The 26,424-nt window shown below is 39.0% G+C and overlaps 1 protein-coding gene across 26 annotated transcripts in view; it reads right to left on the bottom strand.

Moving 5' to 3' along the window:
* The window catches only part of dmd (dystrophin), a 260,429-nt gene that overhangs the window by 180,425 nt on the left and 53,580 nt on the right, over nucleotides 1-26,424 (bottom strand). For all 26 annotated transcript variants that reach the window (XM_053230044.1, XM_053230046.1, XM_026928750.3 and 23 more), the window contains 12 exons: nucleotides 22,285-22,526; nucleotides 19,663-19,843; nucleotides 17,217-17,356; nucleotides 13,043-13,255; nucleotides 5,878-5,991; nucleotides 5,595-5,750; nucleotides 5,287-5,457; nucleotides 4,371-4,553; nucleotides 4,145-4,279; nucleotides 2,381-2,533; nucleotides 539-700; nucleotides 254-361 (listed from right to left, as the gene is read on the bottom strand). In XM_053230044.1, coding sequence (XP_053086019.1) covers nucleotides 254-361; nucleotides 539-700; nucleotides 2,381-2,533; nucleotides 4,145-4,279; nucleotides 4,371-4,553; nucleotides 5,287-5,457; nucleotides 5,595-5,750; nucleotides 5,878-5,991; nucleotides 13,043-13,255; nucleotides 17,217-17,356; nucleotides 19,663-19,843; nucleotides 22,285-22,526 — 1,958 coding nt within the window. The remainder of the gene's footprint in view (nucleotides 1-253; nucleotides 362-538; nucleotides 701-2,380; nucleotides 2,534-4,144; nucleotides 4,280-4,370; nucleotides 4,554-5,286; nucleotides 5,458-5,594; nucleotides 5,751-5,877; nucleotides 5,992-13,042; nucleotides 13,256-17,216; nucleotides 17,357-19,662; nucleotides 19,844-22,284; nucleotides 22,527-26,424) is intronic.

Below are 26,424 nucleotides of genomic sequence, written 5' to 3'. Positions count from 1 at the left end.
TGTAACTTTTGTGCTGCAAATAGCTTTTCATAAAATTCAACCAGATAAACTTTAAAAGATTGTTTATAGATATGCTCTTGCACTATAAAGAACCAGTGAAGAAGATAGTAAACTTAAATTGATGCAATACCATATGTTTCATTTGAAGGTGAGTAAGACAGATATCATGTTAAGTTTTACTTATCAGCATTTTTTTTGCTTTTGTGTATATTTTAATGTGAAATTTGAAAATGGAAAAGTTTATAATGCTCACATATGTAGCATCAATCTCAGTGACCATTTTTTCTGACGCATCCTCACTGGACTGTTTCTTCATGCCATCTAGAGTCACTTCATGACCACTCAGTTCAGTTTGAATTTTCTATAATAATAATAAAAGATGTTAAAAGAAAGCAGTTTAAAAACTTTGTTTTACCCACAGCATATTTAGATATTTTCTAAAGGTCTTGGTACAAGTTCTAGAAAGTACTTAAATGAAGAAAATCCTGTATTAAACAGGATTTTTAGAAAATGGTGTTACGTTGAGAAATACGCAAACCTGAGATTCCTGAGGTATCTGAGCAGCGTCTATACCATCTGCAAGATATGCAGTCAAATGACGATCAGTTGCCTTTAGAGAATCTTGGATTAGACGCAGAGTTTTGTCATTCTTGTTCACCCACTGTAAGCTCTTCTCCAGCTGTTGTCGCCTTTGTAAAGCCTGTTGCAGTAAAGAATAATAGATTGAAAAATAATTTATAACAATTAAAAAAAAATACACTTTTCATAAAACAAAACCAAGCAAAAACAGAACCAAGTGCAACAATCAGAGTGTCCAGAAGAAATATATAAGATTCTTCAAGATGCTTTGAAAAACTCATCAGCCAATTTCCTTATAAAAGTGCACAAAATGTAACTGAGACCACAGATACAATAGACTGTCACAACAAATCTCTCTCTCTCGCATATATACATATATATATATGTATGGGCCTGACTGTATATATATATATATATATATATATATATATATATATATATATATATATACAGTCAGGCCCAGAAGTATTTGGACAATGGCAGAGTTTTTGTGATATTGCCTTTATACACCACCACAACGGATTTGAAATAAAACAATCAAGATGTGATTGAAGTGTAGACTTTCAGCTTATTTTAAGAGGTTCCACAAAAATATGGCATTTACCATTTAGGAATTACAGCCATTTTCAACAAAGTACCTCCATTTTCAGGGGCTCAAAGGTATTTGGACAAAGTGACATAACTGTAAATATAACCATAATTTGAATACTTGGATGAAAATCCTTTGCAGTCAATGACTGCCTTGTTTGTGGGTCTTTCTGCCTTCAGTCTTGTCTCCAGTAAGTGAAAAGCATGCTCAATTGGGTTGAGATCAGGCAACTGACTTGGCCATTGAAGAATATTCCATTTCTCTGCCTTCAAAAAGTCTTGAGTTGCTTTCGCAGTATGTTTAGGGTCATTATCCACCTGCACTGTGAAGAGGCGTCCTATCAGTTTTGTAGCATTTGGCTGAATGTGAGCAGAGAATATAGCCCTATACAACTCAGAATTCATCTTGCTACTTCTGTCAGCAGTCACATCATTAATAAACACCAGTGAGCCCTTTCCATTGGCAGCCATACATGCCCATTCCATAACACTTCCTCCACCATGTTTGACACATGATGTGGTATACTTTGGATCAAGAGCTGTTCCTTTCTTTCGCCATACTTTTCTCTTCCCATCATTCCGGTACAAGGACAACTGGTGAACTGGCAACAGGGACATGGGTGCCCAAGGCTCACAGACGCGCATGGGGAGCAAAGGCTAGCCAGTCTGCTCCGATCCCACAGAAGAGCTACTGTAGCACAAATTGCTGTAAAAGTTAATGCTGGCTATAATTGCCAGCATTAACTTGTCAGAACACATAGTGAATTGCAGCTTGCTGCATATGGGGCTGCGTAGCCGCAGACCGGTCAAAGTCCTGACTCCTGTCCACTGCCGAAAGTGCTCATGGAGCAATGGAAGAAGGTGGCCTGGTCTGATGAATCAAGTTTTCTTTCACATCATGTGGATGGCCGTGTGTGTGTGTGTCACTTACCTAGGGAAGACATGGCACCGGGATGCATTATGGGAAGGAAACAAGCTGGCAGAGGCAGTGTTATGCTCTGGGCAATGTTCTGCTGGGAAACCTTGGGTCCTGGCATTCATGTAGATTTCATGTATTTATTTTGACATGTATCACCTACCTAAACACTGTTGCAGACCAAGTACACCCCTTCATGGCAACAGTATTCCCTAATGGCAGTGGCCACTTCATTCATGTGTTTAAACTTTGAAAACAACAGTTACATTAATACCATATGTACTGTCAAATGCATACCCTTTGCATAAGTTCATCCCAGCGAATGTTGTAATTTTCCACCTTCTTATGAATGAGCTCATCAAGGACTCCTCCATCCATAAGGGTCTGGGCCAACTCACGTATTTGGTTACGATTATATTCAGGATGTTCTTTTATCATGGTATCCAAAGACTAGAACAAAAAGAAGACATGAACAGACATTAAATAAAATAAAGTAAATTGTATTACGAAAGTACTAACTCAAGTTGCAACAACAACAAAAAAACATTCTGATAATGTTCTCAAATAGGTTCACTCTACTTTTGGTTTATTTGGACATATCTTTCAAAAACCCTCACAGGTCTCCAAATCTCCCCTGAGGGCTCTGTACTATACTTGATGAGTCCAGCACTAGATCCCTCCTGCCATCTACTGCTTGGTCTTATCCTACAAGTGTTCTTGGGACTCTTTTCTTGAAACCTCTTGTACTGTATATGTGTGAAAAATGAAGTGTTGTACAGTCCCCTCCAAAAGTACTGGAAAGGTAAGGCTAATTCTTTTGTTTTTGCAAAAAAAAAAAAAAAAAAATTCTAGCAAATCATAGCTACAGTGGTCATGTTCAAAAAAATTAGACAGGAATTAAACTGGGATTCATGTAGTTTGCTAAATGGTTCCCAATTCTCTTTAATATCCATTTTTTTCAGAGAAAATTAGACAAATTACCAGCAAAGTACACCTTAGCTAAATAACGTTAATGCCATTGGGGGTTTGTTTGCGCAGTTGGACAGACAATTGCGAAAAGTTTCTTGCTAAAAAGCAAGCAATTCTGATCAGCGTAATTGAGACAGTGATGAACATGTTGAGGTCACAGAGGCATATGATCCAGGTCCAGCTGCAAAGAATCAGAAAAAGTCATACATCTGAGAATATGTGTTGCAAGGTAATGTTTGGTTGCTTCTTGAAATACATTACACCATTACACCTACTCATTCATGCTATTATTTAATCAGCCATATCATTTGGCAGCACTGTAATGCATAAAATCCTGCAGATATTAATATTCACATCAACCATGAGTGAGCAGCAGTCCTGTGGATGGAAAAACCATGTTGACAATAGAGATCAACAGAGAATGGCCAAAATAGTTCAAGCTGACAGAAAGGCTACAGTAACTCACATAACCACTCTGTACAATTGTGGTGAGCAGAAAAGCATTTCAGAATGCAAAAAACATTGAAGCTTGAGGCAAATAGGCTACGACAACAGAATACCACGTCTGTCAGCCAAGAACAGAAAGCTGAGGCAGCACTGAAACTGGACAACTGAAGACTGGAAAAAACATAGTCTGATCTGATGAATCTCGATTTCTGCTGAGGCACACAGATGGTAAGGTCAGAATTTAGTGCCAACAGCATGAATCCATGGACCCAACCTGCCTTGTGTCAACAGTCCAGGCTGGTGGAGGTGATGCAATGGTGTGGGGAATGTGTTCTTGGCACACTTTGGGCCCATTAATATCATCAATCATCATTTGAATGCCAGAGTCTATTTGAGTATTTTTTCTGACCATGTGCATCCCTTGATGGCCACAATTTACCTTATCTTATAATGGCTACTTCCAGACCATGTCACAAACCAAAAGTCCTCTCAAACTGGTTTCATTAACATTTTATGACACTATTAATATAGTGTTCCTAATAAAAAGTGTTCGGTTAGTGTGTGTGTGTGTGTATATATATATAAAACCACTATATAGTGGTTAATAAAAAGTAAAAATAAAGGGTTAAGTGTCAAACTACATACAGCGAGAGCCTCCGCTATTTTGTCTGCTCCTCCTTGATAGTTCTCCATCTCATTAAGTTTCTGTTCTAGTAGATCCATCCAAGTATTTTCCTGTTCCAAGTAGCACAGCAATTCACACCAGCAAGCCCACACCTCCTGCAATTGATAAAAATGGAATGATGCGTTAGGTTGGATGACCTTTGTGGATGAATGGTGGAAATTATTATATTTACACGAGTTAGATTACCTCTAATGTCTTGTACTTCCCATCAAGCCGACTACACAGCCGTTGGTAGTTGGAAGTCAAAACATTTAGTTCTGCCTTTAGCGCCTCGTGGGCTATGGGTGGAGCCTTCGCAATAAAACTGGTGACTTTATCTTCCAGAAGGTTTACCTTTATTTCTTTCTGATGGATTTCTTCTTGAGCTCTCTGAGTGTTGAACAGTGGATTGAAATAACATACAAAAGAGACATTCAGTGTATTTTTTTCTTCTGCATTTGGTTTCACAAACTCTTTCTGATGTTAAAGACAGGCATAATTTTGCTTTCTGCAGCAAAGAAATGAATGTTAAGGCATTACCCTGTCAAGGTATTTTGGATGTACACCCTGTGCACAGAAATGTACAGTATCTATCTCACAGTTATATCAGCCTATATCTTGGCACAACTGATTTATAAGGAACTGAACAAGCAACCTTATATTCCTTGGTAACTCCAACTTTTTTGTAATATCCAAATAAATGTGTACAAAAGGCATTTCAAACCACACAGAAAATATAAGGAACTCCTAGTTTCTTTGAATGGACTGCAATGGTGGATTATACCTAAGCACCTGGAAGCAGCATTTATTTTATCTACACTTACATTTTTAAAAATTTTACAATTAAGATAATTAGCCTTAACATTTTTTTTAAACAGTCCATTATTTATGAACCCCTAACACACCTGATTCAGATTCATGCATTGAGGAGCATCTGAATGTGTTCTTCAAGGTGCTATTAAAGGAAGATTATTTTGGTGAAAGTAGAATTTAAACAAAGACAAAAGAATACAGTTCCTGAAAAATTGAACTTAACACCCTTAACATTGTTATAAGGAACAATAAAACTGTTTTTGAAAAACAACATCTAAAAAGCCATGCTTTCAGTTTGAAAAACACAAACCTTAAGTTCCTCCACTGCTGTATGGAGTTCTTCAGGTGTTTTATAATGGAAATCACTCTCCAGATAATCTTCTTCTGCTTGTGTAATCCACTCTTGCATCTCTTGCATTTCCTTCTTCAAACTCACTGTCATATCCAGTCCACCTTTCAAGGCAGATTTTTTTGCATATGCCTAAAGAGAAAATACATGACAGCAATTCATTTCATAGAATACAATCAGGTAGACACACTTAAAATCCTTTGATGAATGTATTTTTGTTTTTTATCTTGTGCAAACTCAGAACTTTTATTAGGATTGCTAATTATTACCTGTTTGCAAATTAGTTCCCACTGAGAATTGAGGTCATCAAGCTGCTTCTGTATTTTGACAGCAAATGGTGGCTCTGCTTCCTTCTTCAAGACCTGTCCAACCTCATTGATGCCATTAAGACTAGGTTGGACAGTGTGAATGTCATTAACTAAGGCCTGGCAAATAAAAAAAAATACTGTTTTTATTTTTTTGACCAATCAGTCAGTCAGTCAGTCTGTTCATCCATTTGCATTTTTAGTACTATTTTGTTAACACAGAGACACTAAATAATTAAAGACTCACTGTGCACTGTTCTAGTTGCTTCTCAAGAGCCTCTGAATCTCCTAAAGCTGGCCACTCCTCATTCAGAAAAACATCAACCTCGGCCATCCACTTCTGCAGGGTCTTTGTGTCATTCTAATTGTAAAATATATTTTCTTTGCGTTAGAGAAGGAAGGTGCTTTCCTTTTTTCTTTACATACATGATGGTATTCTTTACATACATGATGGTACTTGGTTATTTTTTGAATTGATATTCTGAGAGTTAGTTAAATATCATACAAACTATTTATTCATTGTAAATGTCCATTCTAATTCAATGACCATTCAAATGTCTTTTTAAGAAAATGAGCTACTGGTGGGGCAAAATATAGTAATTACTTTTGCAAATGTTTCCAAAACTTTTACTGTTTTCTGGTATTTTCCTTTAGCCAAAACACAGAGTAATTAATTCTTCATTTAATTAATTTTAATATAAAAGTAATAATTATTACAATAATTAAAATCCATAACCACAAACACACACACACACACAGAGTGCAGCTGAATATATACCACTATATTATAAGTAACATGCTACGTGTAAGTAACATTTATAATCTCTTTTTAAGACTTTCTTGTCATTGCCTAAACTTTGCCTAAAATGTGAGCTAATGGCTACTAAATAACATGCCTATTGATGATCTATTTGTAACATTTCAGTGAAAAAACAAATTACATACTTGGGAATAAAAGTAGTCAGACATCAGACTATGAGGTGCCAGATAAATTGTAACCCCCTCTTTGATTAACCACAAAAGAGACTGAACAAATGGTTACAAATCGACTTAGATCTTAGAAGAAAAATCCTACCTTCAAAGCTGAAGGGTTATCAAGATTTACTTATGTGGCTCTCTCCTTATAAACTAAGGTGATGACAGATCAAAATTTCAGCAGATGGTCTTAAACAGATAGTCTTAAATTAAATGACACTCAATATTTGATTGCATATCCCTTTCTTGCAATAACTGCATCAAGTCGGCGACCTACTGACATTACCAAACTGTTGCATTGTTCTTTTGTGATACTTTTTCAGGCTTGTACCACATCTTCTTTTACTTTTTGTTTGTTCTGGGGGTCTGGAAGGTCTGGTGATCGACTTGGCCAATCTAAAACCTTCCACTTTTTTCCTCTGATGCAATCCTTTTTGTGTTGGCAGTGTGGCAGTTTGGGTCACTGTCTTGCTGCAGGATGAAGTTCCCTCAATTAGATTGGATGCATTTCTCCATAAATTGGCAAACAGAATGTTTCTGTAGACTTCTGAATTCATTCTGCTGCTACCATCATAAAGTTACATCATAAAGAAAGATTAGTGAGCCCGTTCCAGAAGCAGCCATGCAAGCCCAGGACAATACCTTCACCATGCTTGACTGAAGAACTCATATGTTTTGGATCATGAGCAGACCCTTTCTTTCTCCACGCTTTGACCTTTCCATCACTTTGGTAGAGCTTAAACTTGGTCTCAGCACTTTTGTGGCTTATCTCTGTATTTCTTTGCAAATTCCAATCTGGCCTTCCAATTCTTATTGCTGATTAGTGGTTTCCATCTTGTGGGATGGCCGCTATATTTCTGCTCTTTAATTCTTTGAATGGGGATTGTGGTACCTTCACCCCTGCCCTGTGGAGGTTGCTGGTAATGTTGATTGTTGACTGTTGTTTTTGGGTTTTTCTTCACAGCTCTCACAATGTTTCTATCATCAACTGCTGTTGTTTTCTGAGGTTTCTATAATTGTGTAAATATTATATTTTAAAAAATCCCCATCAAATGATCAAATTTCCACAAACAGAGCCTATTGGCTTTATGTCTATTAAATAAACATAACTTCTCCCCACACAGACGCTACATTTGGAAGAAGAAGAAGAAGAACCACCTCTGGGGTTGGGGTTCGAATCCCACCTCCGCCTTGTGTGCGTGGAGTTTGCATGTTCTCCCTGTGCTTCGGAGGTTTCCTCTGGGTACTCCAGTGGATGGACGAAAAAATGGATGGATGGATGATAATAAGTTTAATTATTTAATTAAGTTTAAACTAAATTATTTAAGTTTAACTTATTTTTATGTTTTTTTTATATAGCACCTTTCTCAGAGCAATACGATCAGGGGGTTATAGCAGTGAGTGAAGAGATGGGTTTTGCGTTGTGTTTTGAAGGAGGAAATGGAGAAGATTTCTCGAAGGCTCTGTGGAAGTAGATTCCACAACTTGGTTACAAAAACACTGAAACACCTCCCGAAGTCTGAATCAAGGGATTGTGCGGAAAGAGTTGATGGGTGACCTTAACACTTGGGTGAGGGTATGGAGAAGCACCAGTTCAGTCAAATAACCTGGGGCATAGACATGTAAGGCTTTGAAGGTGACAAGGAGGGTTTTGTTTTGAATATGTTAAGAGATGGGTATAACCAGTGCAGCTTAAAGAGAGTGGGCGAGATGTGAGCAGAATGTGAGCGAGCAGCCGAATTCTGGAAATACCACTTGGGTGAGGGTATAGAGAAGCACCAGTTCAGTCAAATAACCTGGGGCATAGACATGTAAGGCTTTGAAGGTGACAAGGAGGGTTTTGTTTTGAATATGTTAAGAGATGGGTATAACCAGTGCAGCTTAAAGAGAGTGGGCGAGATGTGAGCAGAACGTGAGTGAGCAGCCGAATTCTGGAAATACTGTAATCTGGAGATTGTATTAATAGGAAGGCCAGTAAAGAGAGCAATGCAGTAGGCCAGACATAAAGTAACAAAGGCGTGGATTAGAGTGTGAGCATCTTCACACTCTAAGGTGAGTATGGGTTAGAGTCGAGTGATATTACAAAGGTGAAAAAAATGCAGTTTTTGTAAGGGAACTGATGTGGAAAGAGAAGGTGAGTGATTGAAGATGACACCTAGATTGCTAATGGTACTAGATGGTTTGACAAATACTCCATCAATGTTAAAGCTCAGTTTAGAGACTAAAGCATTAGGACTAATTAGAAAGACATCTGTTACATCTGTGTTAAGTTTGAGGTAATTTTTGTGTATCCACTCCTTGATGTCATGGATGCAAGCTAGGAGCAAAGGTGGTGGAAGGGCTGAACTGGGAATGGTAAAGTTGGTAAAGCTGTGTGTCATCTGCATAACAGTGAAAGCTGAAGACATGATGCCAAATAAGATAACTGAGACAGGAGTGGACGGAGAACAAAGCCTTGAAGCATAAGATATGAAGTAAACCAGGAAAAAAACTATAACATTAATACCAATAGTTTATAGGTGTGCAAAAGATGTGTTGCGAGACACTGTATCAAAAGCAGCACTTAACAGAGACCCAGAATCTGTAGTCTGAAGGAGATCATTCACAACATTGACGAGTACGGTTTCGGTGTTGTGGAATGGTCGAAACCCAGATTGAAAGGACTCATACAGATTATTTGAGGCAAGATGCATCTGAACCTGAGAAACACTGAATACATCCGAACACCCTTTCCAAGAGTTTAGCCACAAAAGGGAGATTGGATATTGGCCTATAGTTGATTCGCTCTGCTGAATATAGACCCAGCTTTTTCAAAACAGGGGTAACAGCTGCCGATCTGCTGGTACAATTCCCAGAGCTAAAATACAATTTATTAGGTGAGAAATATGGGCTGCTTTATCTGACATACAGTTTTTGAGAAGTGCTGTGGGTTCAGGATCTAGCAGACATGATGATGTATTAGTGTTCTTTAGTAACTCAATAATAGAGAATGGTGTTGTGGGAACAAAGCAAGAAAGATAGCAGACAGAATGTACAGGCTGCAAGATGCGATCTGGAAAAGAGGAGGCGCGTTAAGGAAGGTGTTTGTAGATTGAGTCAATTTTGAATCATCTTGAAAAGTGCAGAAAAGTGCAGAAATGAGTTGCACAGCTCCTCAGAGCCAGAGGCAGCAGCCACAGGGGGGTGAGTTATTTTATTAATGGTAGTGCAGAGAGTTCTTGGTCTACACTGTGCACCAATGATGAAGGAGGAGATGTATTAAATCCAGCATGGTACTTTAATAAATCATCACTATAGACCAACATATGTACTGTGAGGCCAGTTTTCTTATGGACCCGCTCAATATGGTAGCTTTCATGGCCTGGAACTCTTGAATAAATCAAGGAGAAGAATAGGAAGAGGGAACCAGTCTAGTCTTAATTGGTGCATGTTCCTCTAAAGCTTTTGAGATGACATACAGTACTGTGCAAAAGTCTTAGGCACATGTAAAGAAATGCTATAGAGCAAAGATGCCTTCAAAAATAATGAAATTAAATGCTTCTACATAAAAAAATACTATTAAGAGCAGTAAACAGTAATAAATGAAACAAAGTCAATATTCGGTATGACGATCCTTCGCTTTAAAAAAAAATAGTAGTCTCAGGTACAATTTGTGCAGTTTTATAAGGAAATCAGCTGGAAGTTTTACTGAGCATCTTGCAGAACCAGCCAAAATTAGGGTGCCTAAGACTTTTGCACAGTACTGTAGGTGGACAGGATCTCAACATGACAGGACAGTTTAGAAATGTCAGTAATAGAAGAGGTATGAATGGAGGCTGAGAACAATTGAGCACTGATAGATTTAAGGTAGGGTAGGATATTTTGGATTTTCTGGGGGCTTTTTGGAGAAGGAAACAGACAGTAAATTCAATAAGCCCATGATAAGAAATACAAGCAAATTCAGCTGTATAAAGTCACGTTCTGTTTGCCAACCCTTGATGAGTAGCAGTATACCCAGAGCACTGCGAGTGGTTTTGTCATTCAACAGAATAGCTTTGTCAGTTAACGAATGACAGTTTAGCAGGGCAAATTGGGCTTCATTGTCAGACAGTAGCTTCGGTGGCGGTAAGGTTTGTCCCTGGCAAGAGTCCTTGGATTGCTGATGTTTATGTGCCACTCTGATATCGATGATGAAAAACAATGGGTGTCTATTATATGCAACCAAATTAGATGGAATAGTAAGTGAGGGCCATGACAGTGATGCAGGTGATGAGTAGTCCAACAGCAGTTATTTTTAGCATTTTAGATTCACATACATAAGGATCGTGCAATGGCTGTTAAAAGAAACACTAGACCAATTATTCCATGGAAGTATGTGAAAGCAATAATCCTTGATTGACGCTGACAACCAACATAAGCCACAACACAGTCAAGATACTCTACTGCGTTTAGCCTGTCTTCACACCGTGTTAGCCAAGCACCGGCTTCGCTGCACCTAACGGGCAAAGTGAAATGGAAGCAGCCAAGCAATCTTTAACCTTACTGACTTTAGACCACAGCCTAGTGAGGGGTGAAAAAATGCAGTTTTTGTAAGGGTATCGATGAGGAGAGATGTATTTCCAAAACATCAGATGTACCGTGGAACACCATGAAGGCTATCATCAACAAGTGGAGAAAATGGGGCACCACAGTGACATCACCAAGAACAGGACATCCCTCTAAAATTCATAAAAGGACAAACCAAAAACTTAACAGGGAGGCCAAGAGACCTACAACAATATTAAAGGAGCTGAAGGAATATCTGACAAGTACAGATTACCCTCTGCATGTGACTACAATCTCTCATATTCTTCATATATCTGGGCTATGGGGTAGGGTGGCTAGACAGAAAAAGTGGCTAGACAAAAAAACAAACAAACAAACATCCAAGCTCAACTAAAACTATGTGGCAAAATGTGCTATGTTCTGATCAAGACCATAGAGACCAATTCCAAAAGGTATAATAATTCCATAATTCCATAAAGTATGTCTGGTGCAAAAAAAAAAAATGCACATCACCAAAAGAACACCATATTCACGGTGAAGCATGATGGTGGCAGCATCGTGCTTTAGGGCTGCTTTTCTTCAGCCAGAACTGGGGCTTTATCAAGGTGGAGGGAATCATGAATAACTACAAATACCAGTCGATTTTAGTGCAAAACCTTCAGGCATCTGCTAGTAAGCTGAAGATGAAAAGGAATTTCCTGTTTTAGCATGACAATGACCCAAAGCATACATCCAAATCAACAAAGGAATGGTTTAACCAAAAGAAGATCAATGTTCTGAATGTTGATCAGACCTGAATCCAACTAAAAATCCATGGAGTGACCTCAAGGGGGCTGTGCACAGGGGATGCCCTTACAAAAGAGTGAGAAAATACTGCCAAGTCAAGATGTGCCACGCTGATAGACTCTTAGCCAAAAAGATTGAGTGCTGTAATATAATCAAAAGGTGCTTCAACAATGTACAGTCAGGACTGGAAGTATTTGGACAATGACAGAGTTTTTGTGATTTTTATTTTTCCTATTTTTCTCTCAATTGTTTCTGATTCTTTTTCACTTAATTTTTACACATTGTAATTTCAGATTGAGGGTGGAAAAAGTTCTGAAGTTCTGAAAGGTTTCATCTTTTTACATCACAAAAATCTGCCATTTTAACAGGGTGTGTAGACTTTTTATATCCACTCTATAATTATGTTAGTTTATCTAATTTTTGAGCCTGTAAAAATGGAGACTATGTAAAAACGGCTGTATTAAACAGTTAATGCAATATTTTTGTCAAACCCCTTGAATTAAAGATGAAAGTCAACACTTCAATCAAATCTTGATTGCTTCATTTCAGATCCATTGTGGTGGTGTACAGAGGCAATATTACAAAAATTGTGTCACTGTCCAAATACTTATGGGCCTGACTGTATAAAATGAGGCTGCCTGGAATCCCAAAAATTATCACATTGGTGCCTTAGAATAAATATATATGTTAGTGTACTACAGATTTTATTAATATCACATTATGGATTTTTTGATTAATGGAATTATACTGGGCAATTGAAGAGCTTAGCTGGGGGTTGAGAGGTATCTGAGTGATCAAACATAGGAAATGTAAAAAAAGTTGCTCATAAGCTATAGCAGTCTAAAGTATGTATAAATGTTAAACGGTTAAACCAGAGATTAGAGGATATACAGTATTTGGTTATAAAGTGCAAATAAAGGGATACAAGTTGACAAAAACTTCATGAAAAAAAAAAATTTATCAGCATTTCTAATCAGTTCACATTATGAGTTATACAAATACTGGGTACCAAGTTAGTTCTCAGACATGCCATTTGATAGTGTTTTAAAAATGGATAAAAAGCCCTGAAAATGTCCTCCAACTTTGTGTGTAATGAAAACTAAAAAAACAATTATTCCAACACCTACCTGGAACTGCTGCAGCTTGGTCATGTGTTCCTGCAATTTTTGTATGTTCTCTCTTAGTTTTTCACACGTATGTCTCCAAAAGGCCATCATACTGTCCATCTCAATGTGATACCTTTGAGATATCTCAGGGGGAGCTTTCTGGTACACCTGTTCAGCCATCTTATTAAGATCATCCTTTTTACTCTGGTGCTCTTGTTGCGCTGCTTGAATTGCCTGAAAAATACCATTGGTAAATTAATGCACTGGGTGTTTCCAGTCATTCATGACTTACTCAAGTCATTCTCAAAAAAAAAATAAGGCTAGCCAACTCATCCAGCCATACATGAATAATGTCTGCTCACAACTTCCCCTCGTTCTCAGTAATGGACCATGCTGGGTACATTTTAGACAGTGTTTTACTGCTCCAACATCACCATACAAAATACAGAGGATATAAACAAATTATAAGACCAAATATCTCACACCTTTCCACTCTGTAAACATCCAAAGTATGATAAGCTTTCACCATCTCTCTGGTGTAAGCACACTCTGTATCAACAAGGTAATGATGCACATAGTCACTTCAGGTTTAAATTCTGTCGAACAACTATTTTCTCAAATTCTTAATTCGTAATGATGATCAATTATTTATTAGTAATTTTTGTATTTATCTTGTTGGTTCACTTTTTAGAAGACCCCCAAATATATGAGCTAATCATTCTGACAGTCTGCATTTAAAAACAGCACTACTGGAAATGCATTTGGAATGGACATGCACAGTAACTGTTTACCTCATTGAAATTCTTTATATATTACACCAAGGATAATGATGATCTTAATGCAGTGAAAAGTTAAATCTTAGGGCATGGCACAGGGTATCAAGAGTTCACTTTATAAATCCATTTTAATTAGTCTGGTAACTGTAGGTAAAAATCAGTGTGGAGGGTACAAAACACCACTTGACTGTTAGGATGTTAGGATGTTTTACTTAAACAAAAGACTATAAATGTCTGATTATATTGAGTAATGTACAGAAATCTTGTAACAATAAAAAAATTTAATATCAAGTAGCAAGATAATCCAGCACTACCAAAAACAGGACAATGAAGAGGCTACTGGCTTGCTGTAAAAAAAAATATGCACAGGCCATCTAATATAGCAAGATTTAAAATTTGGTGGCACTATTTGACATATGTTGGATTAATGTTAGTGTTGCAATGCAGCTATTTATTATATGAGAATAATAGGAAGTTAAACCCATTACTTGCAAACAGATCTATTTTATCCCTCCTAACCACCATGGGCAGTGTGAAAGACCTGGATACCAACTAGCGTGAGTCTGCAGACCTGCTGAGAATCTTGAATAAGGTAACATAGTGACATATGATGCAGTTTTTGCAATAAATACCACCATCCCACCGCAGCCATTCCCCTTTCTTCCCTCTCACACTCATGCATGTCAGAGTACATGTACTATTCGTTTCATTGCTTGTGACCACAATCGGACCTACAGATATCCTGACCTCCAAAGTGTGGTATTCACTTACAGTTCTTATATGTGGATTTCCAATGTCTATGGGCTCCTGGGAGTTGATTTTTTTTTTTTTTTTTTTTTTTTTTTTTTTTTTTTTTGTGGTGCCAGTGCTCCCCCTGCACTGAGCAGTTTCTATTCTCTGTAATCTGAATGGCATATTCAACTCATATCTTTTTCCACCAAGTTGGTTTATCATGCTGCATTTTCTCCACCAACTAGATGACTAGTGGAACTAACACATTGCTAGGTTTGTTGAGTTGCGGAGTCTACTATTTTAGCTGAATTCTTGCTAATTCACAGCTCATTTCCTCCCCTGGACAGGGGCAGGTGAAATGGCATTTTACAGACAAAAATATCACTCATTGGTTAGTGACTACCAGCAGTGCTACAAACTAAAAATGGTGCCATGGGTGGCTGTGACAGTGTGGTGCTCCTACCTGTTGTGCCTGTTTCATTTGTTACTGCAGTCAAGGCTGCATCACCCTGATCACCTGGATCAGGGACACTTGACCATGCTCAGGGACAATATATTTGTTCTGATTGATTCTCAAGCAGTTTTCCTTACCATTGTTGCCATTAGCTTGCTCAGTAAAGATTTATATCTACATCCGAATTTCTGAAAAAGCTGCTTTATTTAAAAAGATTTATCTAGGGTAATGAAAACATCCTCTTAATGAAAACAAGTTCCAATACTTTTGGAAGGGACTCTCTGTGTGTATAATATTATATATACATCCCAACCAGCTATAACATTAAAACCAACTGCCTAATATTGTGTAGGTCACATGAATGCCAGGACCCAAGGTTCCCCAGCAGAACATCTCAGCCCTTCTTCCACAGGTAAGCGACACACACATGCACCCAGCTGTCCACATGATGTAAAAGAAAACGTGATTCCTCAGACCAGTCCACCTTCTTCCATTGCTCCATGGTCCAGTTCTGATGCTCACATGCCCATTGTAGGTGCTTTCGGCGGTGGTTATGGGTCAGCATGGGCAGTCTGACTGGTCTGCAGCTACACAGCCCCATGCACAGCAAGCTGTGTTGCACTGTGTGTTCTGATGCCCTTCTATCATAGCCAGCATTATTTTTTTCAGCAATTTGTGCTACTGTAGCTCTCCCCACATGCATAATTGAGCCTTGGGCTCCTGTCGCTGGTTCACTGGTTCACTGGTTGTCCTTCCTTGGTAGGTACTAACCACTGCATCCCAGGAACTCCCCACAAGACCTGGCATTTTGAAGATGCTCTAACCCAATCGTCTAGCCATCACTTTGGACCTTGACAAAGTTGTTCAGATCCTTACACTTGCCCATTTTTCCTGCTTCGACACTGCTTTACTTGCTGCCTAATATATCCCACCCCTTGACAGGCGTCACTGTAAAGAGATAATCAATGTTATTCACTTCACCTCTCAGTGGTTTCAATGTTATGGCTGATCTGTATATATCCCACCCCTTGATAGGTGCCATTGTAACACATCCTATTCATTTTACATTTGTAAATGTATATAGTCCCTTATTTAATTCTCGTACTTCTTGCGTATTTGTGATTTTTCTAGTGTTGTCTGTTTAGTAGGTTAAATGTGAACTCATCAAGACCAATTACTAATATAAGTAACATACCTGGCAAATAGAACTGATCTGAGTCTGATGCAGTTTTGCTGCCAGGTCATTTTCTCAGACACACATCGAATCTGTCCCCTCTTAGAAAGATGTGCAATGGGAAAGGTAAACTAGGGGTTATTTTCAAATTTCTTTGTTCAGAAAGGATGGTGATTTGCATCCAATTCTAGATCTGAGAGTAAAACAGGTTGGCATCTCTGACAGATGGCATCTCTCTAGGGTCCTGTCAGGTTCACCTATAAGTCCAGCATGCAACCTCCCCTTTGTGCTAGAGTCCCTTAAATATCCTAAAGTTGAATTTGACAAAGAATACTGCATTCTTGCTAGCTCACCTTAGGCTAAAAACATTGGGGAGTTGCATGCTCTGGCAATTAGCTAGCCAGATGTCTCAGGTGTGACCTTGTGGATAAATCCAGGAGTTTGGCCCAAGGTCATATCATATTTGTGAATCCGTTCAAAGACCTTGCAGTCTTTAATGTGGGTGATCCAGCAGAGCATTCCTTGCTGTGCGTGCTCTATGGTCCTATCTAGATGTGAAAAGCTGAAAATGGACATAAGCCATGGGGGCTATGGACATAAGCCATGGCGGCTCCATTGTCTAGGCAGAGACCTGCCCATTGTGTGGTTCATGTCATCAGATCAGCCTATAGAGACAGACTCGACAACCAGCCCCTACTGACATGCCACTCTACAAGCAGCATCCCTTGTGAGCCTTACGTAGAGGGATACCACTCTAAAGAAGTCTGTGCTGCTGCTCCCTATGTATCATAACACATTTCCTCTAGATCCTATAAGGTTAACATCGCCTCTTCCAGTATCCAGGTGTTTCACAGCACTTTCATAGACTTACATTTATATATGTAACTACCAGCTTCAATACAACCAAATCCTGTGTGCTGATGTGTTTTGTGTGTTGATGGTTTTTCATTAAAGTGTTCATGTTTTTAGAAACAAAACCACTGTAAATTCAACACATAAAATTGGGTACAGCAGAAACTAAAATGAAGTGCTATGTTATTTCAAAACCTAAAAACAAACCATGATGTCTTTCAGCCTCTGCTCCATGATCGGGTACTCAGTTACAGCTGTAGAAGGTAGTTTGTCTTCACATTGTTGCAGCCATGCCATTAGGGCTGCCATTACTTCCTTGTAGTGTGTAGGTGGAAGGCTAGACTGGACTAAAAAAAACAGAAGAGAAAAAGATTGAGAATACATCTTAATCTAAATGTTTGTATTTTTGTATTTTGGTTTTACTTCAGGGAATAAACATACATGAACTTATTAGCAAAATATCTTTGCTAAACATAGAATATAACATTTGTATTATTATGATACTAAAGTACAACAATCTAAAAAATTTATAAGATACAAATTTCAAAATTATAATTGTCGACCAAATTAAAATCTTTCATTGAATAGTATGTTGTTGTTACTATTTTGGCTGCTCCCGTTAGGGGTCACCACAGTGAATCAAGTGGTCCAAACCAAAAGAGAGAAGACTATTTTCAGCCAACAATTTTTCGGGGCCATTCTTAATAAATATAATTAACTGTTGTTAAATATATACTTGTCCAATGTTACGTAAGTTGAACATATACTGTGACGAGGAGGAAGGAGGGGCCAGGCTGTGAGGACGCACGCCTGGCACTGAGGTGGCTAATCAGTGGGAGAGAGGGATAAAGGAGCGGGTGGAGACACCGAGGGGAGGTGTTTTGTGTGTTTTGTATTGGTGCTATGTTTGTTTCTGTTATGTTTGGGTTTTGTTTGTTATTAGACTTTACATTGGAGTTCACTCGGTTCCCGCCTCCTCCTTGCCAGTCTGTGAAGTCTGTTACATACTGATTGATTTTATTTCACATTAACAAACTCAAAACATTATCCATTTACTTTGACAGAAATCAAGGGATGAGGTTGGGGAAAAAGGTCCCGGTCAAAACACCTGCACGAAACTTTTCAGATTCACATGTCTGTTTGGCTCATCTATTATTTTACTGGGGAGAAGAAGGCTGCACTTTTTGGCATATTTTTGAGTGATAACTGATTCTAGTGTTATCTTTCCTGCTCAGTGGGTTAGAATGGGCATGTAACTTAGAACGTGCATGTAACTTCCACTCTGTGGTAATTTCCATATTTTTTAGCTCTTTTTCTTCACAGTGATGAGAGAGAAGAGAGTGCTGCCGAATGGGTGGCATGTATTCCAGCTGGTTTTACTTCTACAGACAAAAACAAATGCTAATGGAGCTAAAAAAAAAAAAAAGGAAAGACATTGTCTCTCTGCGGCTCCCACATGCTCACAGCCTCAAGCCCCACCCTAAACTACAATACCCATAATGCAGTGCACCTAAACGTAAACCCTTTACTCTCTAACACTAGTGTACTCTGATGCATAGCAAAATCCATAACAGTTTGCAGATCTGGTAATATAATATAATTGGCGATACACATCACTGGATAATGTGATAATGTAATATCATGTTGGGGTGATAATATCGTTATATCACACAAGCCTAGTAGAGAATCACTGCTGTCGAGTATTTATCTTGCTGGTGGTGTCTGTTGATCTTCATTGACACAATCCAGTTAATTAATGTAAACTGAAATGAACCTGCCTCCTCAAAGGTTACATTTGAAACTTTACTTACTCCTGAAGTGACATTAGTCTCTTAATCTAGGACTATTTTATCACTGACTTAGAATGCGTGTGAGAGCTAGTTAGTGTTTAAAAGTGCATTTTAATCTAAAACTAGACTTAATCCATGTCAGAAATCAGACCTTGGTGTTCAATGCATAATGACAGTTAACTGTTTGATTCACATTTCACAAATGAGCGATTTGTTCTTATTTTTTTAAAGAACAATTATTGGATGAAATTTCCCAGGCAGAGGTTAAGTCTAGCATAGTATGTCTTTGAAATCATAATGATGCTCTGCTCATGGTCATACCCACAGGGAGAGAGAAAAAGAACGAGAGAGATATCATAAAATATAAGTGGAACCACTGGGCTCAGGTGTGAAAATATTGGTACCAGTGGCTATTTTGCAAGGTTGCACAGAATACTAGGTAGTCCATAAAGTCCAGTCCCTCACTCAGGTTTAATGATGATAGGCCAATGATAAGCCTGCCAGTTGTCTGCTGAAAACTGATAGGCTATAGGTGGCAAATCAGGTGATCTTTAAAGTATCATGAAAGTAGATAAAACTATTTATTTTTGTATCCAAGCTCCATGTTAACCAAGCTCTACACACAAAGGTTTGATTGGCTTATTGTTTAGTGTCTTCAAAATCCAAAATAGCGTTTCATCCAGATTTTGTGATAAACCACAATAACATCAAAGATTAGTTGAGAACAGTAGTTTTAGGAATCAGTGCTAAAAATTGTGACTATAGGATTCTCATTTTAGGATTATATGGGTTAGTGCAGGGACCCATAAATATAGAATGCTGTGTGTTCTACAGTCCTTTCACCACACATTACTACACATTACCTAATACAAGCTGTTTCTCTCTGGCCTTTAGGTCTGCAAGAACATTCTGGTAGTGGTCCTGGAATGCAGCTATATCTGCATCAAAGAGGACCTGTGTTTCCTCTTTCTCTCTTAGCTCCCGAAGTTGTCCATGTAAGTGCTCCACTTCTGGTTCAAGCACAGACAGACGAGCTATCTCATCCTAGAAACAGGAGTAAACATTTGGCCTATCAATGATACTGATTTGACAGAAAAAAATGGAGAAAACAGATGTAGCAATATGTCAAATGTTCATGCATAATGTAGTAATTTCAAATATCATATAACCGGGTCAGACATAACTGATCATTTATAAAGAAAATATATTCAGTTTGGCGAACAATGAATTTAGCAATGTTTAAAGAAAGAGAAAAAGTGACATTCTTAATTTTTCTATAAACAAATCACTGGAAAATACAAATTTCCTGTTGCAGTAAAATTCTCTTTCTCATTCTTGCCCTGCTCAGACCACTTCCACTGATCACTGTTTGCACTATTACCTTATTTTTATGATGTAAAAAATGAAAATAAGATAAATCATATCCGATCATCTTCCACCTTGCTATTTGCTAGACTGCTATAACAGGGGTATGTAGACTTTTTATATTCCTGTGTTTGTATCCTGTGTTTGTATCATGTATCAAGTCTTTTTTTTTTTTTTTTTTTTTAATTAAATTCAATATAAACATATAAAGGTAACAAAGCACACAGTTATACACGGTACACACTGTCATTAATATCGGACACAACAAAACACAACATACAATACAATATATAACAGACAATTGCAAACATATATCTTGAGGTACACAATACTTAACACATATAGGACCGTATTTGCTGTTAACAAGAACGTCTAAGCTCCAAATGTGCCAGGTAGGGTTGCTGTGAGTTTATTTCTCTGAGTTGCTGTGAATTGTTTTCTAATGAAGAAGGTTTACTTAATAGTTTAACCTAGTAGTAAGGCTATTTTTGTTCTTTCATTCCTTTCAGATTAGCAGTATCATCTTTTTGGCTATTCTTTTTGGTTTGTGATATTAGTACAAATGGTTGTAGCTGTTAGGATATGATGAGATGATGAGAGTACACTGAGTATTGTGAAGGAGGGGCAGATTGAGATGCTGAGGATCTCAGGCATCCTTCTCAAAACTTCTGACCAGAAGGTCTATGGAAGTGACCAGAAAGGAGTCTTCCAAATTAGCATGTCTTGATTTGGCAATTTTATTCCACTCCTCCTTGCAAGAGAGTTCCAGATCTATCAAATTGCTTGTAGATCTCCTGTTATTCCACATATTTTCAGTAGCATTTAGATCTGGGCTGATTAAGGCCATTTCAAAATGTTGATCTTCGTATGAAGCCAATTGTTTGTCAATTTGTGCTTTGGGTCATTATCATGCTGGAAGGTGAATTTTTTCTTAATCTTCAGCTGTCTAACAGAGGCCTGCAGGTTTTGTTGCTTTCCACAATTTCATTTATCTTGAATAGAGCTCCAGTTCCAGCTGAAGAGAAGTAGCCTCATAGCACAATGCAGCCACCATCATGCTTCACAGTGGATATGATGTTCTTTGGGTGATAAGCTGTCTTGATTGTGCACCAAATGTATCTTTTAGAATTATGCCCAAAAAGTTCTATCTTGGTCTCATCAGATCATAACACATTTTGCCACATGGTTCAGGGTGATTTAGGAGGGCTTGGATGTTTTTTTTTTTCTGTGCAAAGGGGCTTCTGTCTAGCCCCCCCTACCCCATAGCCCAGATGTGAAGAATATGATAGATTATCACATGCAGGGGTGACCAGTACTTGACAGATATTCCTGCAGCCACCTCCTTTAACACTGACATAGGTCTCTTGGCAGCCTCTCTGAAAAGTCCTTTTGTCAATTTTGAAGTGACATCCTGTTCTTGGTGGTGCCCCATTTTCACCACTTGTTGATGATGGCCTTCACGGTATTGTATGGTACATTTAATATTTTGGAAATTCTTTTGTGCCCCTTGCCTGATCAATACCTTTTGGTATTGAAATCCTGTAAATGTTTTGCAAGCTTCTTGCAGACCATGGTTTCAGCAGTCAGACGAAACGAAGAGTCAAGAAAATCCTACAGAAACAATTTACCTTTTTTTGGCTTCATCACACAAACTCAAGCTCCTAAAAGCAAAATAACTAGTATAATAACACAATTCTGAAAAATGCAGTGAGTAGAAGATGCCCCTATACCGTAGTTTCAATTTTATGCTATAAAAAATGTTATGCTAAATGTTTGTGGTTTGTTCTCACTAATTTCATATCTAAATATATTTTCATTTTACAGTAAATTAACATTCTTCTTTAGGAGGATTGAGTGTGAATGAACTAGTAGGCAGTTAAGTACAGAGACTATTTATTTTAATTTGTGTGAAGTCATTAAATTCCACTTAATCCTTTTATTTGTTTTCTATTAGGGACGCATGCATAGATTAACACATGCAGTGGGTAAAGGGCATTACCTGGAAAGGCACAGAAATAGACAGTCCTGCATATGGACACAAAATCAAAACAGACAGACATTGAAAGACACATTGAAAGAGGAATAGGACCCCATGCACACTGGAAAACAGAGATGGTTACCCTGCAGCGCTCAAGTTGGATCCTTAGAGGTTCTGGCTCACAGGCTGGGGGTTGCTGAATTTTCAGCCAGTTCTCTGAATTTGCTACTATCTGCTCCAAGTTGTGGAAGAGATTGTAGAAAGCCAGTACTTTAGTCTGGTAGGCCAGCCACGCTAGCCTCTCAGCCAGCAGAGAACAAAACTCAACCCACCGGGCATGTAACTGCTGAGCGGCTTGCTGAATATCATCAGAATTCTGCCCATCTATGAAAGAAAATATTCATTATTAAATTTGGTATGAAGAATATGAAGAATCTTTGGCTCATGAAGCATATGAAAATTCCCAAAAGCCCATAATGGGTGGTTTCTGCTAACACCACTTGACCTGGAGTCCATTCCCAAGAGTAGGATTTGTGGTATAGCCAGATAACATAATGTGAGATTCACAAAAATCTGTATTTTTTGGTTTCGGATACAATAGAAGAGGAAGCCTTGATTTGTCACATATACATTACAGCACAATGAAATTCTTTTCGTTGCTGTGACCACTCTTTGCTGCACCAAACTGCACCAATTCTCCTAGGTACACTTGAACACAGTGAGGGATTTGTAAGCATATATTCCACTGCATGATTAAACAATTATACCAAACAGGTGCTAAGGATCAACAAGATAATACATAGATTGAAACACAATTATTACCTGAAACAGAAACAGCTGTGTAGAAGGAATAAAACTGGGTGAGGAACAGCCATGCTCTACTGACATGGTGAGGTTGCTAAAGACAGTTTAATCTAAAAAAAAAAAAATTTAAACCAGGCAAGACTTAGTACAACAACAAGACACAAGGTGGTCTTACTGCATCAGCAAGGTCTCATAGGCAGAAATTTCAAGGCAGGCAGGTGTTTCCAGGCTCTTCTGCAGAAGCACAAAGAAATGGGCAGCGTTGAGGACTGTGGATGCAGTGGTTGGCCAAGGATACTTAATGGAGCAGATGAAAGACATCATGCTGACATCCCTTTGCAATTGGAAGATGTCCAATGGCACCATCAGCTCAGACCTGGCAGAAACCAGTGGGACCCTGGTATACCCATCTACAGTCCAGTGAAGTTTTGTAAGACTATAAGACTTGTGGCCCCACCTCTGACATGGAAATAAGGCCAAACAACTCAACTATGCACAAAAGCACAAGAACTGGGGTGCAGAAGAATGGCAGCACATTCTCTGGACTGATGAGTCAAAATTTGAAAATTTGAAGTTTGTTCACTGAAGGACTGGAGAGCGGTACAAAGATGGGTGTCTGCAGGCAACAGTGAAGCATAGTAGAGGTTTCTTGCAAGTTTGGGGCCACAATTCTGCAAATGGAGTTGGGGATTTGATCAGAATTAATAGTCTTTTCAATGCTGAGAAGTATAGGCTGATAATTATCCATCATGCTATACCATCAGGGATGTGTCTGATCTGTCCCAAATTTATTCTGCAGCATGACAACAACACCAAACATACAGCCAAAGTCATAAAGAATTATCTTCAGCAAAAAAAGAAGAACAAGGAGTCCTGGAAGAGATGGTACTGCCCCCACAGAGCCCTGATCTCAACATCATCGAATCAGGGTGGGATTACATGAAGAGACAGAAGTAACAGAAACAACCTAAATTCCCAGACGAACTGTGGCTAGTTCTCCAAGATGTTTGGAACAACATACCCACTGAGTTCTTTAAAAAACTTCGTCGAAGTATAACAAGGAGAATTGATGCTGTGTTAAACGCAAAGGGTGGTCATACCAAATATTAATCAGATTTGCTTTTCTTCTGTTTACACAGTTTGTATGTTGTTAATTGATAAATACAAACAATTAAAATTCATACTTTTGAAAGCATCCTCACTTTACAGCATGTTTTCACATGTGCCTAAAACTTTTGCACAGTACTGTACATCTTTCTTCAACGTAAATTGTAGATGCAAGCTGTAAGGCTCTCAAAGTGGGGTTTGGGGGTTATTATAGTTGTGGAAATCACAATCCACTATTATTAAAGTTATATTTATTATTAAGTTCTTATAGTTATTAGCCTATTTTCTAGACTACTGAACTGAATGGGTTTAATCCAAACAGGTATGCCTATATATAGATAATAAATAAGTAGTACCAACTGTAATCTTTTGCACTGATTCCCTGTGTCATGTCCATGCTGGAATTGGTGTCCAACTATGCTACCCATAACACCCCATGCAGCCTACAAACATGGTCGCCAAGGACTCCATCTTCCATCACACACAGTCCCTCTCACCTGATTACTGAGCACACGTGAACTCTATAGACACAGTATATAAGGACTATCAGTGCACTCACCTAACTGTGACGTATACGCTCTGTGTGAGCCGGTGCTCAAAGCTGCTTATCGCCAGGGACTGAATGCAGAGATACTCACAGAGCTGGCCTGCCAGGATGACCAAGCCACTCTCAACTCCCTCATCATCCATTCGTCTCGAAAAATGCTCCAGAATTGAGGGGAAGTAAGGACCACGACAACTCCAGTCCCAGAATTCCAGGCCACAGAGCCCATGCAGCTCGGCCATGTCAAGCTGATCGCTGCGTAACGCCAAAAGGCGTCAGAGACACAAATTGTAACACAAATTGTGTTACTGCTGTGGCAGCCCACAGCATAAGACGGTACAGTGTTTCACTATACCTGCAAACAAGGTTCTGCAGCCAATCCATGAGCGAGCCCCCTCCATGCCTTGCTCCCACATGGCGAGTCACCCCAAAATTATCTCTCACCAGAATTTTGTATTACCAGTTCAGATCCCGCACTCAGGAAATATCTGTTCCATTGTAGCACTGACTGACTCTGGAACCACTGGAAACTTGCTGGAAAAGCTCCAACTGGAGGGACCATCACTCACTGCACCTAACCATTAACCCTCAACATCAGTGCCATACATCAGAAACAAATCACTGTCCTAGTCATTGTCACCACCAAGTTCCCCATGGTGCTCGGGTTCCCATGGATGCAAACCCATGATCCTCAGATTTTCTGGAAAGACACAGAGAGATCACACCCTGGTCAGCTCACTGTCATGCTAAGTGTCTCCAAATCCCCTCTGTTTGCATTGCCTCCACGACCATAGACAGCGCTGAAACCCAGTCCCATGTAGGCCTGCCACACTGCCCCTACGACTGCGCCATAGAGCTCATGGTAGAAGCCACACTCCCTCACAACCTCATCTATCCCTTGTCCGCTAAGGATGTCATGAATTAATACATCAAGGAGGCTCTGGAACAGGGGTACATTAGAAAGGGGATGGCTTACTGCCATGCATAGACTATCAAGGGCTGAACCAAGCAACTTTCAAATACTGCTAACCCCTACCTTTGGTTCCTGCGGCACTGGTGCCAAAATACTCACAAATCTGCACTTGCGGAGCGCATACAACTTAGTGGCTATCCCTGAAGGGGATGAGCGGAAGACAAACTTTAGCTCCACCACTGGCAACTTCGAATACTGTGACATGCTATATGGGCTATCTTCAGAGCCCGCAGTATTTCAGTGTCTAATCAAAGATGTCTTATGATATATGCTGGGGAAATTCGTCACGGCATACTTAGACATCTTGATCTATTCCCAAGATGGAGAGACACGTCATCCATGTAAAAGAGGTGCTATTCAGACTGTTCCAAAACCAACTCTAAAATGGGAAAAATGCAAGTTTCATGCACCCAAAATTTGTCTTCTTGGGATGTATCATCGGTCCAGAGGAGGTACTCATGGACCAAGATAAGCTCACAGTCCTAACCAACTGGCCCACGCTGACCACAGTTAAAGACCTACAGCACTTTTTGGAATTTACTAACTTCTATCGGTTTATCTGTGGATTCAGTATCATACCCTAACCTCTCACAGCCCTGCTCAAGAAGGGATCCAAAAGTCTAAAGTGGAATCCTTCAGCAAACCAAGCCTTCAAACTCCTCAAAGCTGCATTTACCTTGGCCATCATATTAAAGCATCCAAATTCCTCCAAGCCCTTCAATGTGGAGGTGGACACACCTCTGAGATGGGGGTAGGGGCTGTCTTCTCTCAGCAATTGGTGAGAAGCCCAAGCACCACAGTGTAGCCTTCTTCTTCTGAAAGTTGTCCCGAGCTGAGCACAACTATGACATCGC

The sequence above is a fragment of the Pangasianodon hypophthalmus genome, chromosome 26 (assembly GCF_027358585.1).
Source record: "Pangasianodon hypophthalmus isolate fPanHyp1 chromosome 26, fPanHyp1.pri, whole genome shotgun sequence".
In the NCBI taxonomy this organism is placed as follows: domain Eukaryota; kingdom Metazoa; phylum Chordata; class Actinopteri; order Siluriformes; family Pangasiidae; genus Pangasianodon; species Pangasianodon hypophthalmus.
The sequence above is the reverse complement of the archived record's forward strand: the minus strand, read 5'-3'. Positions and strand labels throughout refer to the sequence as shown.